The 18,241-nt window shown below is 36.9% G+C and overlaps 1 protein-coding gene across 3 annotated transcripts; it reads right to left on the bottom strand.

The window, feature by feature from the left end:
• Positions 1–1,446: 1,446 nt before the first annotated feature.
• Positions 1,447–18,052, bottom strand: LOC121862464 (secernin-3-like). 3 transcript variants are annotated; one of them, XM_042360764.1, is made up of 8 exons: positions 17,963–18,052; positions 16,439–16,606; positions 15,466–15,653; positions 13,785–13,984; positions 12,353–12,559; positions 4,563–4,660; positions 2,588–2,752; positions 1,447–2,282 (listed from the first exon to the last, which is right to left on the bottom strand). In XM_042360764.1, exons 2-8 carry the CDS (start codon positions 16,604–16,606, stop codon positions 2,055–2,057), a joined length of 1,254 nt encoding a protein of 417 aa, XP_042216698.1. In that variant the 5' UTR covers positions 17,963–18,052; the 3' UTR covers positions 1,447–2,054. The 3 variants fall into 3 exon arrangements, with proteins under 3 accessions (XP_042216698.1, XP_042216697.1, XP_042216699.1); XM_042360763.1 differs by lacking the exon at positions 17,963–18,052 and adding an exon at positions 17,405–17,423; XM_042360765.1 differs by lacking the exons at positions 4,563–4,660; positions 17,963–18,052 and adding an exon at positions 9,350–9,444.
• Positions 18,053–18,241: the final 189 nt, after the last annotated feature.

The following is an 18,241-nucleotide window of genomic DNA, read 5'->3' as shown; positions in this document are numbered from 1 at the left end:
TTGTCCGTCTGTCTGCTTGTCTGTCTGTCTCTCTCTCTCTCTCTTAAAAGATAATATCACCTTAAAAGTTCTTTGGTTTTAATCATACGAATACAGAGTTATCACCCCCTGGTACCGAAGTTATTACCAGTTGACTAAAGCAGATTTTTTTAATTCTAATCAATAGCAAAATAAAACTCAAAGATCCAGTCTTAGCGTTGAGGTTTACGCAGTCATAGTACCACAGGATAATCACGTCATTAGTTTTTGTGAACTAAATGCCAGGAATAGTTTAAATATTGCCCATCTATACAAACATAACCAGTCTAGGAGTTATACGATAAACTGCGATCTATTTCTAATTCTCGTCATGACTGCAGACAAGTGAAGGAATGTAGATATCAGATGTCTTCCTTAATGCAGCAATACTAAGCCTCTATAAATTTTAAATGCAGAAACGTACTTAAAAAATAATCCGACTATGGTCGTAATTTTAACGGTACAGAAGTTTGCCGACTAAAGTGTCAACGTCACATTACTACACAAGATTTTAGTTAAGTGTAAAAATGCAGAAAAGCCTCAAGTCCTTTACTTAATGGCAAAATTCACCAGTAAACACCAAGAAAATTATGATATGTAAAGATCTACGTAAATAAACACTTTCTTTAAACATAATACTAATCCCAATGACTCTTTGTATGTTGTAATTGAAGCAACATCTCGGATACACGATTCTCTAGGCTCGATTATCCATAAACCTGCATTAATGAATATAGTACAGAGTATCGTTCTTGTCTGTGGTATTTCCTTCTATTAACTGCCTATGAAAACATCACAATAATAATTATGTACCATTGAGTCACATTCTTTGGGTTCATCTGGAATGATTGTTTATAATGCTCCAACTGTACATTACCAAGACACTCACTCACTCATCATGAACAAGTGATGATGTACTGTACACTCATCGATGCAACAAATGACGACGACCTAACTCTAAATAAATTACATAGCTGCTCCTGCTGTCTTCCATCCGAGAATTGAATTACTTTAAAACCTTCTCTGGGACATACGAGTACTTAAAAGACACCCCGGAAGACAAAAACTAACAAACAAACACTTGTTAAAACATACATACAGAGTCACCTCGGCTACAAGTGCACTCATTACATGGAACAAATACGGCAATACAATGATAATACAAGAAATATCCAAGACCTTATACCCTTCCCAAAATATTATTGTTAGTTTTTCTTTAAGACCCAGCATAGGTTGACAAAGTGTCTAATAGATTTCAATGGGTTATAATCCTCTTTGGAAATGCAAAACGAAAATATCTATCACTTTGTCATTCTTGTTTTACATTCACAAAATAAATGACTTGGTTTGCTGCATGTATGTGTGTGTGGGGGGGAGGGGGGGAATTGAAACAGTAGTGCAAAATTTCTATCATTGATAACTAGAAAATTTCTAAAAAAAAAAAAACTGCCAATATGCTTATAATTACACATTTCAGTGTCTGTGTCTGTAAACTCTTGAGTGAGGTATTTCTCTAACTGCAACTACTTATAACACTAAAAGTACAATATCTGTATAAAAAAATGTCCCTCTAATTTCCACGGTCATTACTGTATAAATGTTAATTAAGAATCTGCTGGAAGAACACATCATGAGGCTGTGGCATCACCCCCCATCGTCACGACCACATTACTCGCACACGAACACAAACCAATGACCTGGGATCACAAATGCCACAAAAGATTGATATATATGCAGTATATAAATACATAGATGTATACTGTATATATAAATCCACCTGGGAGTGTTTTTAAGGTAACGTAGCTACTGTAACTCTTGACATATGGAGTAATAATAATGATCATCCTCCTTACCTCAGCAGACTTGGCCTCAGATATACTGCATTAACTACCATAAGGTGGAGAAGATACACAGGGTTACTATGGCAGGATTTTTTACCCTTGTCAGTTTCAATAACCATAATAACCCAGTACACGACTAGTAGCCTAATAGTTTTACAAAGTGGCATTCAAGCTCCAATTTTTAATAAAAAATTCTTACTTATAAAACTTGAGCTCTGAGTCAACACAATCTTTAAATAAGTCGTCCATTTCGGACAGCCTCTCTGGATCAAAGCTCTGGAGACAAGCTTCCGTTTCCTTCACACAATTTCTCTCCAGGTCTCGTAAAGTGTTCACGATGCTCCCACCATTCAAAGTGGCAGCTTGTTGGCGGCGATACAACAAGTGACTTCGATTGACTTTCTTGGCAAATCGAGGAGTAACCTGCAAATACAAGTGGTAAAAGTCATTGTTGTGTGTGACCTTAGTGTATGTTGCAAGAAAAAAAAAGAAAGCAAGCAAATATGAAGATTAATTATAGTTAATACATTCCAGCTCTGAGTAACTGATCCTCAGTCTGTGTAGTGAATCCTGCAGTTATTGTTAGTCCAGTTTAAGAAATGTAAAACTATCATAGATCATACAAGAAGTCCTTGTTCCAAACAATCTTTAGGCATGAGTTGTGAAGTAGAGACAAGCACAAAAAATACAATAACTACATAGAATAAGAGAAGTTTATAAAGCCTTGCCTTGGCTGGGTCCTCATCATCAGGGATCTTGGGGCTCTGGATGTGTGGCGAGATCTTGACATTGTTGGTGAAGATGAAAGGCTTAAAGACTGAACGCTGAGGATCAGGTGTTCCAGTAAACCAGTGGCAACTGGGTCGTCCCGAACCGTGGCTGATCACCGACACCTAACAACGGGAGGCACACCATTAACACTGTATGTATGCAACACTTACTGAGCTTTATATACTGTAACATACCTAATCCTTAAAGACAGTTTATATAATAATCTTAAGAGCCTCTTTTATATACCCAGACATGTTGCATATGCACATGCATGCCCACACACATTAGGCATACAACATGCATGCACACATACACACTAGCAATTAGTTTTTAATTCAGACACTTACAGAGTTTATCTCCATCTCATGATAATACAAGAGCCTCCATACTCACCTACTTTACATTTTGTCCTGTTATTATTCTTAATTTACCTATGAAATAGTATTTATTTATCTAAGTTTATAATGTCCAAGAAGGTAGAGTCAACAGTGTGTCAAGAGGACTGGGAGGTAGCCCAAGGCTTGTGTCAGTCAAGTACCTTTATTGAAAAGATTTGAAAGAATTTTGAATCAAAACAGCAAACGCCTTAAACTAATAATTATAGGTCGGTGACATGATCAGTGGCACAACGAATAAGACATACAAAAACTAAATCAGTCTTGCTAATGAACTTTCGTAGGAGCCAATTCTCAAATATAAACTACATTTCTGTCTGAATATGAGAACCAACCCATCCAAGTAATTTACATGAACCATCAATGATAATTCTCCTATGGCATATAAGACACCTGTAGCATAATAACAAACCTCTGAAGAAAATGACAGCTCTAGACATGGAATTAGCTCACTGGAAGTTTCTGGCACAAACATAAATCCTAATAACAACACTTCTTTATAAATCAACAGTTATTCACTACCTATTTATAATCTGAAACTAAAGTCTATGAGAAAAATGGACACCTAATGTTAGAGTTTAGTTTCTCATCTGAAGAACAGCAAGTAACTATACACAGCACTGTACTCAAGGAATGGCTTAATGTTTGAGGTGAAAGAATGAGCAACTGGTCAAACAGCAGTACAGTACAGTCAGCCCCAATCTAATCTTAGAAAAGGACTTGGGGACCAATCTTTTAAAAGGTTATGTTACATTGAGTCCCAACAGTGATTGTAAACATTACAGTATAGTCTCGGTTTACACGGTCAATTAAACCCGTGGAGGTCCGCATAAAACGAGAAACACGTAAACGAAATAACAGAACATATGGGATTAATTGAAATAGAGACTGGGCCGACCCCCAGACTACCCTTTTTCCGACAATACGTACGTTGTAGTGAAAATAACATCTTAATTTTATGATGGTATGAGCACACAATTAATATTTAAGAGAAATATCAATAATATTAGGTTTTTTAACACTTATGTTAGTAGAAGAGATGGCTGGGCACATGGGGATGGGGGGTTGGTTCCGAGGCAGAGGGCAGATTATTGGCCTTCACCTGTATCACTTGCATCACCTGTATCAATCCACCACAGAGGCTTGCAGGGCCTCTTTGTCAACCCCTCAAAGTCCATATCCTCACTATCGCTGACTCGGGCCGGCTGTGGTGGGTGGCGGGTGTAGAACTCGGTAATGTTTTGTTGACTGGGCGACCTTGTGAACACCCTGACCGCGCCGCTTCCCGCGTAAATGATGGAATATACCGCTTAACTAATAATTGTCGGTCTGGCCAGGTGCTGCGTAAATGACCAAACGCGAAAAGGAAATCCGCGTAAATGACCAAACGCGTAAAGGAAATCCGCGTAAATCGAGACTATACTGTACACTTCAAAAAATATATCATAAAATTACTGTACTCAATAGAAAACAATAAGAAACACAATAAACAAAACTAAGACGTAGCCAATTAAAAGCTCACTGAAGAAAGACTCACCATACTCCCAGCAGTAGGGCGATTATGGTCTGTGCCACGACAAATCCCAGATTCCTTGTCTCGGAGAATCTCAAACATTTGAGTCAAGGAAAAGTCACCTGCCAATAATCCAGAGAAGAGATGTACTGAACTAAACCAAATCCACAGTTATCCACGACATCACACACGTCTGGGCTACTACCATTAATGCTTCATGATCGCTAATGCTGCCATGGAATATTTTACACACACACACACACACAATGAGAATCTAAGAAAGAGCAGTGTTTTGGGATCTTAAGATTCTGTATATTGAGGCAACACCATAGAGAATTTAAAAGTTTATAAGGGAATGAACTACAGTTAACCACATTACAGCCTGTACTAATTTTTTTTGAGATTCTAAATACATTCACAAATTATTTACATGTTGATTTTTTTTTTCAATTTCTTAGGACAAACCTTCCCCCAAACACTTCAGGTACCATCCACCTCCTCTCACACACACACGTCTATCAACCAATCGCAAACCTCAAAATATATGCTGAAGTATATGATTGGTTCTTGTTCATCTGACTAGCTAATCAATGGAGTAATTGCCACAGGCTTTCATAACAAATAATGAAAATGTGTAGAAAGAATGGAAGAATGAAGAAAAATACTCATGAGCGGAAAATGGCAGGAAAGGAGAAAAGAGGAACAGCAAATAGCAGAGAGGAGAGGAGAAGGAGAAGAGAGGAGGAGGAGAGAAGAGAGGAGGAGGAGACAGAGGAGAGAAGAGAGAGAAGACATTTCTTGTATGTTACTCAAATAGTGTTTCATACCGTGACCTGAACCAAAATAAATTAATATGAATATAAACAGTAGATAATAATAATTACCGCTTATAGAAATTGGTACTGGAGTATCTCTAGCCTCGAGGTCCTTATTACACTTAAGTCAATCTTCAATTTAACTGTTAAGTCCTAAAATATATTCATCAAAGGCAACAACATCCTGAATATATTGCGTACTTTTTTATCGGCATGCTAATGGAATTCACGTAAGACCACATTAGGAATATTTTGGAATGCATTTAGATTAGGCACCCCAGTTTATTTCATCTGATGATTTAACACCCAGGGAATGGGGAAGGGTAGGTTAGGTTAGGTTAGCATTGAGGTGGTAGTCATAAGATGAAATAAGTTGCGGTGCCTAAACTTCATGTGATCCATTACCCGTATTATAGAAGGGAAGATAATCACAACAATAAGCAAGGTACAAGCAACATGCAGACACACGGCCGAGGGATCTAAAACAAACCTGGCAGAGATGCAGCCAACACTTTTTGCCAATTTTTCGGCACTTAGTCAGTCACCTAATAAAAGGTCCCAATTTAAACCTTTGTAAATGTTTATATGTAAATATATATATATGCTGATAAACACAAGGAAACAAGAAAACACGAAGTTCCCAAGCGCTTTCGTGTAATTCACATCTTCAGGGGTGAATACAGACCGTTTCCTTGTGGTTATCAGCATATACTTGGATCACGCACACCTACAGCGATTTACTTGCATATACATATGTGTGTGGCATGTTTGTTAAGCTTTTTTAAGAGACAATCAACAAGCACACAGATGTTTTAAGCACCACATGCAAAAAAACACAAAAGTAACATTTTAAGTCACAAAATCTGAAAGCTCCATTTTTACCACTTGAGAGTATGTAGTTATTCCCTTCTAATACTCCATAACCTTTACTGAACTTAATTTCTACATCATTACTAAGCCATGAATACTGTAGACACATCTCAGTATATAGTAGTTTCCTTTATTTGTATATATTGGCGTTTTCATTAACCCCTAATTTTGTAAAGCACGTTATGTCATTAAGTCCACTCGATAAATTCTGGGGGTTTTCAATTCTTTTGAACACTTGGAATTTGTTACTTGTAAGAATAAACAAATCTACTTCACTTTGGATAATTCTAACTTTATGGTTCCTGAGAGCATAAGTGTAATGTGTCTCAGAGGCAGAGGGTTTTCGTTTCACTTGGCATCTACACCTCATTAACCATCTAGTAACTAACACTCTTTGTCAAACACTGTACTTCATTTAGCTTAAAGTATTGTACTGAATATTTCACAACAGTGGTAGAACTAAGCCGGTGTTATGGAGTTCAGTTGGATCACATGAAGAATAGGCAACTGAGCTTGTATTCATTTATCCTATCCTCCAAGGCAGTGTTAAGGTGTTTATTCATCAGGTGAAATAAGCTGGGGGTGAGGCCAGGCTTGGGGGCATCTTCAGGTAAAATGTTAATTTATGAAGTTGTGGGTCACTTATGGACAGGTGTTGGATAAATGACATCTAGAGTTGCGAAGAGACACAATGTTCGTTCTAATCACAATTTTAATTACTAATATACGACACTCCCCCCCAACCCCACAGTTATTGGCTTAGTCCTGCTGCCAGCCATCGAGAGGGGGAGTTCCCTAAACGTACCAGGGTTTCTCGACCTTTTTTTTGCCCAAGACCCCTTTCTGCACTGTGTATTAATCTGAGCTGTATCAAATAGAATTACAGCATAAAGACAAAATGTTTGTAGTACCTAACAAAAACGATCAATTCTATAGACATAATTGTGTACAAGCAAACAAATTTCCAGACAAAATGTAAAATGCATTGTAGCAGCATAAGGCCTACTAACAAAAAATATTGCAATTGATAGGTAATTATAGAATTATAAAGACAAAGTGTTTGTAGTACATAACAAAACTATCAATTCTATATTAAGTTTTAGTAGGGGTGACAAAAGCTTTTTCATTACGGGAGATTCCATAAACTTCGTCTGCTTACTCGAGTCCACTAGAGTAATGTTCAATATATAAGCTACTGAACTTAGCACAACGAATGAGATGTGACAAATTGATCATACGCCTGGCAGGTATGTTTGGGTGGCCCCTTCAGAAACTTACTGTGGCCCCCTAATGTTCCATTTGTTCCATGTGGCCTCCTAGGGGGCCAGATGACCCATGTTGAGAACCACTGCTCTATACAACCCAGCTGTAGAATGGTACCTAATTTTACCAATATGGAAAGTCGTCTCTTCGTCACCAGTAATCTGCATCAACACTGTCACTAATATGTCGTCATACCTATAGGACCCTACTCACTATTCACTTGATAATCATTTTCCTTTCAATATCTAAACTAACATCACTGCACCTTACTGTATAACTTGACTCATACTTAACCTATACCGAACCTAAAAGTTAACATTATAGACACAGGTAACATGTCACTATCCCACCAACCTTGTCATCTCCTTTCATTGTTTGCATTACAATTACAGTAAACATTGACAGACTTGGAAGTTTACATTACTATTTGTTACAGTAAACATTATATGAACACAAACTGTAGGCATTCCTTCCTCATATCTCTGTATAGTCTAAATGAAGTGTGTTTTTGCTCTTAGTTCCAGCCACCCTACAATATAGTGGGAGGGGGCTGTGGGATGGGGCTGTGGGATGGGACTGTGGGAGAGGGGACTATGGAAAGGGACTGTGAGAGAGGACAGTTGAGGAGATGGGACGGTCAGAGGAGGCTATAGGAGGGGGGCTACAAATGAAGGTCATGAGAGGACTGTGGGATGGGAACTTAGAAATGGGTCTTGAAAAGAGCAAAAAAAAAAAATGTAAACCCGTACAATGTAATAATGTACAGGTCTACAGCTATCAACCATCTTACACATTAACAAAATCCAAGAGGACTTTCATAACAAAATAGCAATAAGACAGTCACAGGGAAGCAACTACCAAAACAGAGTACTGTATTTATATATACTGTATATGTATATCACATCTAGCCATGTTTTTTAACTTACGAAATTTGGCAACAACTTATCATATAAAACTAATTACTAGATTTTTTGAAATATTTAGTGAAAAATCCAGTTCTGTTATACATGTATGCCAAAGAATCATTCAGGAGGGATTATTATTGTTTATTTATAACCAGATGTTCCCATTGGCTATGTCAGTGAGGAGGTTATGACCCATCTTGAATAGGTCAGGTCAGGTCCTAAATGTACTGAAGTAATCTGTATTTCCCTCACTCCTGCCTGTCTGTCTGTCTGTCTGTGTGTGTGTGTGTGTGCATGTGTGTGTGTGTGTGTGTGTGTGTGTGTGTTTATCAGTATGAGAGAAACTAGCAGGAGAGAATGGCATATATACACATTAAGACAAACAATTAAAGAACGAAGGCTACAGCAGAAGAAATATTTTGCATGAAACATTATCTTTAAAAAACAATCCAATATTCTACCCTAAATATAAATACATATAATCCTCAATGGCAAGTCTCCCATAATACCCGTACAGTAAAAAGATCAAATACTGGTCAGGGTCAAAAACTCGGAAGAAAAAAAATTTATAACATACATGGCACAGAATCTCATTAAATGAAGTTAGAAAATGAACCACTAAAAATAGGACAGGAAAAATATATAAAACAAAACATAATATTTGTTCTTGAGAGGAAACTTGAACGAGTGAGTGTCAGCGTAAAGTAAAATACCCCGGCAAGAAAAGGAGACAGATTTTTTTTTTTCCGGGCGAACTAAATACCTATAAATAACAAGTAACTCATCTGTTGTCTATCACACTAAGTATGTCTATTGTCTGTCCATCAATCATAAAATATTTTGGTCTTGTTATTAGAAATTCTTTGGCATTTTTTTTCAACTCGTGTAAACAAAAGAAAAAATCTAATACTCTGTTCTGTTAGGATGCACGAGGCAGAGCATAAAACAGAGCCACTACCTGTGAGGAAGTACTGACAAACATGCCAGCAGACATGCATATCCCAGACTTCTTATCCCTCAATACACTGAACATAGACTGCAAATCAAAGTTACCTGGAAAGATACACAACTTAGCTTAAGATATTTTTTAAACAATTAATACTTATAATACAAGAATCAGTAGATAAACATAATTAAGCTAAAACTAGTACTTGGGTTTTTTGGGAGTCAACACAATTTTCTCCACAAATTGCATCAACCAGCACTATCAACATTAGTCCTACCTGACTGACTGCCTCCCACCATCCCTACCTGACTGCCTCCCACCATCCCTGCCTGCCTTCCTCCCTGCCTGACTGAAAACCTATTGACCAGCCTTAATCAATGCAAAATATATACAAATCCCGATTCCTACTAGGTCTCCCAGATGAATAAAATGCCCCATAATGTTCTCTTACCCAAAACACCACAACACACAGAGGACTACAAGTGTTAAATGATCCACGTAACTACCCGCTCCTTCATCAAACTCTCCGAAGTTCATCTCCAACTGTATTAATTGTGATACTTTCTTGGGACATTTCTTAATCACTACTTCTGTCATATTTCTGGCCCTTGTACTTGACCCTATCTCCTTCCTAAATCACCTTACTATTGGTTTATCTCATCACTACAGAAATTCATCTTATTTTGCCAATGCTCTTCAATCCCAAAACTCACATATGTTTCATTTATTCTTTCATATTTCAACTTCCTATTAGTTACAGTACAGTACAGTACAAGGTTCCAATCGGCAATCTTATCACAATTCTTCACTACACACAATTGCTACTTAATCTCGGCCACCTGTTGACTCCATTACCAGATAAACAGATAAATGTCACTGTACTATTGCATATACTGTACCCACAATGCATCTCGCTGTATACACCTAACCAAAACCTAACTCTACCCATATTATCATAACATAATATTCTTTCACTTATGCCACTAAACTCTGCAAAAGATTAAATTCCCATTCTAAATAAAAAACAAATTAACTACCTCTATATTCAGTCTAAATATTCAACTAAACCTAAGTCTACCCATATTTATTTTCACAACACAATATAATTCTTCCCCTTCTTTACGCCACTAAACCTGACAAAAGAACAACCCCAAAATACTCGTACATATAGGAGGTCAACTGTCAAATCAAACTATAATTCACTCTAATAGTAAATATCTTCACTCAGTATTTGTATCACCACAGTTGGGTCTCTGGAAGCTGGTATACGAGGAGGTCTGAAATGACGGCAAGTTTGGGATGAGAGTTAGGCAAGGTTTCTCGATGATCTACCTCGACTTAAATGAGGGAGGTACTGTCTTTAATGGTAAAGCGTGATACACAGTTAAATCATTGCCTAGACAATGAGTTAAACAGACCAAAAAGTGTTATAACTATTCTAAAACTAGAACCTTAAACAGCCATCACTGTTCTTGACCAATCTTTAACGGAACCTTCGAACAGCATCACTGATAAGGCCAGGTACCTACAGCAATACTTACTATACTTCAGACACTTTTTATCCCTCAGGTAACCTTATCTAAGTAGCTCTGGGATCAACTAGTACCGTAGAGTATATCTGTCGTGACAACACAAAAGCTAAGCTCGTAAAATTTCAATAATCTAAAAAGGGCAGATTTGTTTACGAATGGGCACCCCAGCTTATTGTCCCTGAGGATTGAACACCCACTAACAGGTAGCTTTAATCATCAGGTGTAATAAGCTGGGGTGACTAATCTTCATGTATCCAAAAGTTCTACCAGTTCTATCCTTTATCCGAACAAAAACTGGCCAGACATGAACAACACTAACTTTATACATGAATAACAAAATGTATATGTAAGCTGAAGGAGTCGGGTTCTGAAAGGTCAGGTTTTCTTTAGCACGGAAACAGGTTCAACGAGGGGGCATGCTAACTCAAAAGGGTTTTAGTATGTACAGGTGCTCCTCTACTTATGAACGAGTTACGTTCCTGAGGCTTGTTTGCAAGTCCAATTGTTTGTAAGTCCAACTTTACTCTTGTAGATACCAAACATATTGTAAAAAATGAAAAGATAATGAATATTTAGTACAGCTATACCCTTTAATACAGCCTTAAAACCTGGCTCACTCTTCTCCTCTTAGGTAATGTTTGTTCTAACTGGAATTTTCTTCAAAATAAACCAGTCTCATCCACATTAAACACCTGTTCTAGCAGGTAACCCCCCCTCAGTGATGACGTTTGTGTCTCGGAAAGTTTGTAAGTTGAACGTTCTTAAGTAGAGGAGCACCTGTATTGCACTACAAATATCAATACTAAACTGGGTAGGAATCAGCAACACAAAACATTTTAAAGGGGATTCCCATATGAAGGGGTAATGAACACTATATTAACTACAGTATAGTATATTAAAAAAACTACCGAATTATGTTTCAAATCAAAAATATATAAATCTTCATGTCACGCATAATTCAAGAAACAAATTTCACTATAAGTTATTCCCATACATATTATGATTAGATAAATAAACTTGTGGCAGCATTTGGTTTGTCTTTTTTTTACAATCCAAAACAAATATTGAAGAGCCAGGTTAACTGTTGCTCCATAACTTAGCTATTCCCAGGAGGACTTCACAGTGAGGCAAAGTAAACAATGATATTCTGAAGATTACTGTTGGGTCTTCACAAGTTAACTATGTGTGTATGTGCTGAGGCGTGGTATAACTGAAGGTTTGGCGAAGTGGGTAAATATACATGATACTCACATACATAAACTCATAAAGACAAAAATACCTGAGTTTATCAAATGTTTTATCAAGTTCATCATCATTCTATCATACCTAAATCTATCAAATGTTTTACCAAGATAATCATTAATTTATTTCCTACACAACTGAACTGGACAATCAAGGTTCTCTCTTAATCATGACAATGGCAAGTATAGCTAGGAAGATTATGTACACATTAATAAAACACAAATCAAAGAACATTTCTAACCTCCTGCAGATAGTTTAGCCAGGAGCTTCTCCCCACACTCTTTCCTCCCTCCTGCCGGATCTCCCTCCTCTGCGTACGCCTCGGAGAAGTTGAAGTCGCCGTTGCCATCCCACCAGCCTTTCTCTTGTGCAAATTCTTTCAGGCCTTCACTCATCTTGTCAATCTTGGTGCCGATACTCAGAGCGTTGCTGATGTTCCTGTAGCCACCTGCAAGAATGTTGACACCGGGATACATTTTCAGTAGCTACAGTGATCACAAATACAGTACAGTATCCAGTACGGCTAAGAAAATATAAAAAATATAATAACAATAAATAGTAACAACAATAATAGAAATATTCATTCAGCAAAATTGTCATACAGGTTTAAAATGGACAGTCATGTATATAAACTATGCAATTATACTTATACATCCCAGCATGAATATATGTAGGTATACAGTGCATGTAGACTGTGGGATTACAGGTACTGTACTGTACTGTACTATACAGTTTCCTGTGTGCCGAGACAGTGCAGGTAAACAGTAAGGCAACTTGACCAAGGATAGTCGGCAAAGCTGCCACATAAGTCTGAATTCCACAACTTTGCCTTTTGTGACTAATAATAAGATATATATTATTTTTTACGGGGATTAGCCCACCCGGGCACAGGTCACTGACCTACATCGGGGCCTGGGGGGCGAAAATGTAATAGTAATAATAATAATAATTCATAGAAAATAAATTTTATAATCAGAAATAAAAAAATTTAAATAAAATTAAATAATATTGATAATAATAATAGTAATAATAATAAAGAATCAAAGAAATACAAAAATTAAAAAATCAAGAGCGAGAAACAATATACTGTATGTATGTTGTGTTGTCAACAGTAAGAGAAACAATTGAGACCCTGCAATTGTGTGTAAATGAGGCAGAAAGTCAGATCATCAACCTAGGACTTGGTCACTTATGGCAGCAGGGTCTACCATTAGACAATACATTATGCTTCCAATATCTTCCCAGGTGGTAGTACCTCCCTGTTTGGTAGCTGTCGACTACCTACTAGGTAGATGAAAGAACTAAACAAATACTAACATTACACCAATAAATAATGCCCACAAAACTTAGGAACCAATACCCTTGTAGATCTCGTGTCACCCCTCCACATACCCCTACAAAATCAAGTACCTGTAGATAGAATGTTCATTTCCTTAGTTCACAAGTGCAAATTTCATACTTACCAAAAAAGGACAATAGGAATATCTAAGATGTTCTTGTATGACTATTATGTCTGTAGAGTCGAAGATTTCATCAGAATAATCCTTAAGACTTGCCATCAAGGATCACATTGTCATAGTGACCAACAGTCCAGAAATCGCCAGGTTTGGAAGACGGACCAACAGACACCTCGGCTTTATCTCCTCAGTCGGCAGGAAACAGAAAACACTTACTTTTGACTTGTTCAGCAGCCCAATGCTTGTCGGCAGTCTCCAGGATCCATGCTTCTTGGTGGTCAGCAATGAGGAAACTATTGTGGTACAGTAGGTTTGGTTCTGCGTCAGAGCACGGCCCCCCCTGGCCATGCTCCTCCAGCAGTGAGGTGATCACCTCTACCGCCATCTCTGCCGTACTGCTTCGCTCCAGAGCCAATCTTCAGTAGATATTAACAAGATTAATATAAACTGATGAGGGAAATGTCAATCTAGTGAATAATTTCAAGACATTAATTCTCAAGTAATCAATGGGTGAAATATGAAATGCTAAAATGTATTATAGCTGAAACGAGGTAAAAAGAACTGCAATGTCCACCCTACAATAACAGAGCCACTTTATCCTGGTCAATATCCACACCTTAAGAACTTACCAACATGAATAGTTATATTGCAGCTATTTCTTAAAAATACTAAAGTATATTTTTAAATCATGACAAGAGCTAGGTGCCAATTGAGTGAAAGTGGAATGACCCATGTGCCAAGTGGAAATACCCCAATACTACCTGGGAAGAGGACTAAGGTTTGGTTTGGTAGCGTAATATTTAGGATGGTTTATCTTAAGGTAAAAAAAGCTTGGTATTATGCTCAAGACAATTCCATAATTTCTCTCATTTAAAAGTAATGTAACAAATACACAAGCAACAAGCATAAGCAATCATCAGAATTTTATATACAGTGGTTAGGATAAAGAATTTAGAGGGTGTCTAATAAAAAATCTATACACACTGTAATTCAGATTTTTGTGGCTGTAACATGAAAGCTTGTACTGTACTGTATTACAATTAACAACAGCACCACTGTCTTCACCTGTTGTTGCACGAGGTCTCCCTAAACAATGTGGGGACCTCGCATATCAACAAGTGAGGACAATTTTGCTCTCAACATTCACGCAATCACCACAAAAATCTACAAGACAGTGTTTATACATCTATTAGATATCCTCTAGTATTAATATTAGTGTTTATAATTTATGTAGTTTTAAAATCTGCATAACATCAAATTATCTTAATGCTTAACAATTTTATGATCAGGCAAATAATTATAAACTAGATCCACAAATGCCTACTAATTCAACATTTAATAAATAAAATAATTAAAAGCCAATTTCTTCTCAGTGCTTTGTGTCATCTTCTACTGATTCCATGTCAACAACAGCATCACTGCACAACACTTTACAAATATGCTGTACATAATTCAGTAACTACATTGTTACACCGACAACATATATATACTATACAGTACAACACTATCACACAAGAACAGTGTTATAAGAGAGGCATTCCACACACCCATAATAACCTAACGAGGGTATGTGGTTTGCTAGCTCCGAGTGGTTCACAACTAGACAGTCCTCCAGTTAACTTAAGGTAAAAATCTTGACCTTTCAAATAAATTCTTGGACTACGGTACCTGCCAGATCTCTGAGGGCAAATCATTAAACTAAAAGTAGGATTATTTATACCTATATTGGTGTTTGGTCTAAAGCATTACCGTACCTTTTTTAATACAGTCACCACATTAGAATTACATTCCCTGTTCTTTATACCTGTATCTGTACCTGTTGCTGAATACTGTATTTCAGAATTCAACTCTCATATAGAAATCACATCCTAATTTAATACACTGGCCCTGATCTTACCTCACCAGGTCCATTCCCAGTAGTCTCTCTATGCTGTCCTCATCACTCTGAAGTTTGGTCCACACCGCCTCATTGCCAACACAAACACCGTGCTCGTTTGACCCCATCTCGGCTCCCCACATCCATGATGGCTTACTAAGTATCACTGCATGAGTGTGGCTTACCTGATCTATCTCTATGTATGTGCACTGAAAGAGGGAAAAAACAATAATGACTAAGTTTTTGTATAATTCGTTAAATCATGACAAACAAATCGACACATACACAGTACAGTCTAGTCCAAACAAGGGGTCATATGAAGCTTAGCCCCTCCCAGCTTATTTCATCTTATAATTAAACATTACAACACTATCTTGGAGAGGCAAGTAAGATTAAGTTGGTTAGGTTAAGTGCTAGTTTTGGATAGCATTAAGTAGTTAATCTTAAGGTGAAATAACCTTGAGGGCTAATCTTCATGTGGTCACAAACAAGAGCATCTAATATTAGGATACAGCTTCATGATCATACTACAAATATTTAAAGTACAGGATGATAACTGCCTCCTATATCCACCACAACTTATTAACATACAACACCTAGGCTCTGACCCTCCTATTCTCTATACAAAAGTTAAAAAGTCATAACAAATTTAAGAGTTTTATTGTATCTTTTGACACAAACCTGAAAACTTCCATTTCTGTGACAAAAGATTCATACACAACCTAAGACTGTGAGATAGGTTATGGCAGACCAGTCTTAGTACATCAACATGGCTCTTCTGTTACAAAGAACAGTGTAAATATCTTGGCTGGTCAACACCTCTACACACTGATAAATCGTCCTTAGGTGTGTTTTTGGTACAGTACTACAATAGTGTGCTGTCTACGAAGATATCCTTAGTCTAACCAACCTGACCTAACCTGACCTAATTACCTTGTAGACCACACGCTATAGTTGCCCCATGTTTCCCATAACTAAACTCGTCACAACTCACCTGAAGTTTGGTACCATCCTCGTGATCCGCTGGCTGCCGGTAGATGACTTCTTGAACCTCCTCATTTGGTCTATCAGAATTCTTTCCAAACACAACATGGCCACCTTTGGTTACATCAGGTAAGACTACGAAAGTATCACATGAGTTTGGTGGAGGGCAAGGAGACATCTGGCGAGAAACAAATTAACAAATTATATTAAGTATACGGTAGTAGTTATTCACGTAACAACAGTAATCGGTAAAATTTTAGCTTCGGTCATCCCTTTGTTGTTCCGACAGTTTTTGACGCGTTTTAAATGATTTTAATCTAACCTAACCTACCCAACCAAGCCACAGAATCCAGGAACTATATCTAACCTAACCTAAAATTATAACCAGTTAGCATATAACTAGCTTCAATAAGCACATATTATGGGATACTAACAAAAAATAAGAAATAACATATGCCTAACTTAAGCACTTTTTTTTAATATATTTATACAAGGTCACCAAAAGTATTCAGCAATATGTATAAACCCCTTTCACTTTATCATTCATGTACAGTAACTGATCATTCATATTTATCAAATCTCAAAGAAATAAAAGCAATTCATCTCTTAAGTGTTCACAGTAAGTACATAAGTAAACAATTTATATATTTATAAGTGACCAATACTCCTCCCTCACACCCAACAGATGTTCACTTATAACACACCAACACTACTTAACACATAATCCAAAACACATCAACAATCTCAAATTCAATTACTTAATATTACACAACAAATAATAATGATAAATCCTCAGGTGTCAGGAACTTTCTGATCTGGAACTGATCAATCATGCATGACTCCCTTACTTGGCCCCATCATTTACCATCAAACAAACACCCAATTCAATAACTACATTAAAGGTAAAACAGAAGGTAATATTAGGCTAAAAAGTCATCAAAATATACAAAAAGGAAAATATTTGGTTAAGATATACAGCTTCAATTTCTCTTATGGTGAAAGGGGTCGACCACTCCCTCACAACCCCTATGTACCTTTTATCTTCCTTATATGACTCAATAACACCTGAAATAACAGTTTATAGTATTATGTGACAATATTGGCACACTAGGTGGATATGGAGAGATTATATTAACCCTAACTGGCCTGTTAGGTGTTAATAAGGAGATAAAAACCCCATCAGAGAAGAGCTGTCAAAGAGGAACCGTTATGCTCCTCACGGGGCCCCTAGCTGCTATCCTCCTTTAACTACCTATAAAACAAAAACCAAAGCCCCAATTCCACAACCAATTAAAATTATCTTATTCAAACTTCCATTCCCACACTCAAAAATGTTTAAAAAAAGCCATAAAGGGAAATTAAAACACCAATCATAACCACAATAATGAATCACAACAAGAGCATTATCCATTTCATCCATGTATTTATATCTAATTTCTTCAGTATTTACATATCTTAGCCATTTATCAACAGTCTCTATTTATAATTTATATTCTCTCGTATCCATCATAGAAACTAGAACTGTCCTACATACCTTATTAAGCTTAAAGAGTGACAATTTAACAGTCAACCCTGCCAGCTGAAGCCACCCAAGCAGACGATGTACTGATCAAGCTGGGCAACACGGCGTCAATTATCACAAGTTACTTTAATACAGTAATTTGTGGATGTATATTCAATAATCTAAGTTAAATTAATTATTTTATATATTTTAAGTATTATTTCGCTTCTATGGAAATATGATAATTTTATTTTATATAGTTTTTTATGGATTTATAATTAAGGGCGTGTGTAATCCTTCTTTAAACAACCA

Source organism: Homarus americanus, unplaced genomic scaffold (genome assembly GCF_018991925.1).
Source record: "Homarus americanus isolate GMGI-L3 unplaced genomic scaffold, GMGI_Hamer_2.0 scaffold31037, whole genome shotgun sequence".
Classification (NCBI taxonomy): domain Eukaryota; kingdom Metazoa; phylum Arthropoda; class Malacostraca; order Decapoda; family Nephropidae; genus Homarus; species Homarus americanus.
Note: the sequence above shows the minus strand (reverse complement) of the source record. Positions and strands in the feature narration are given on the sequence as shown.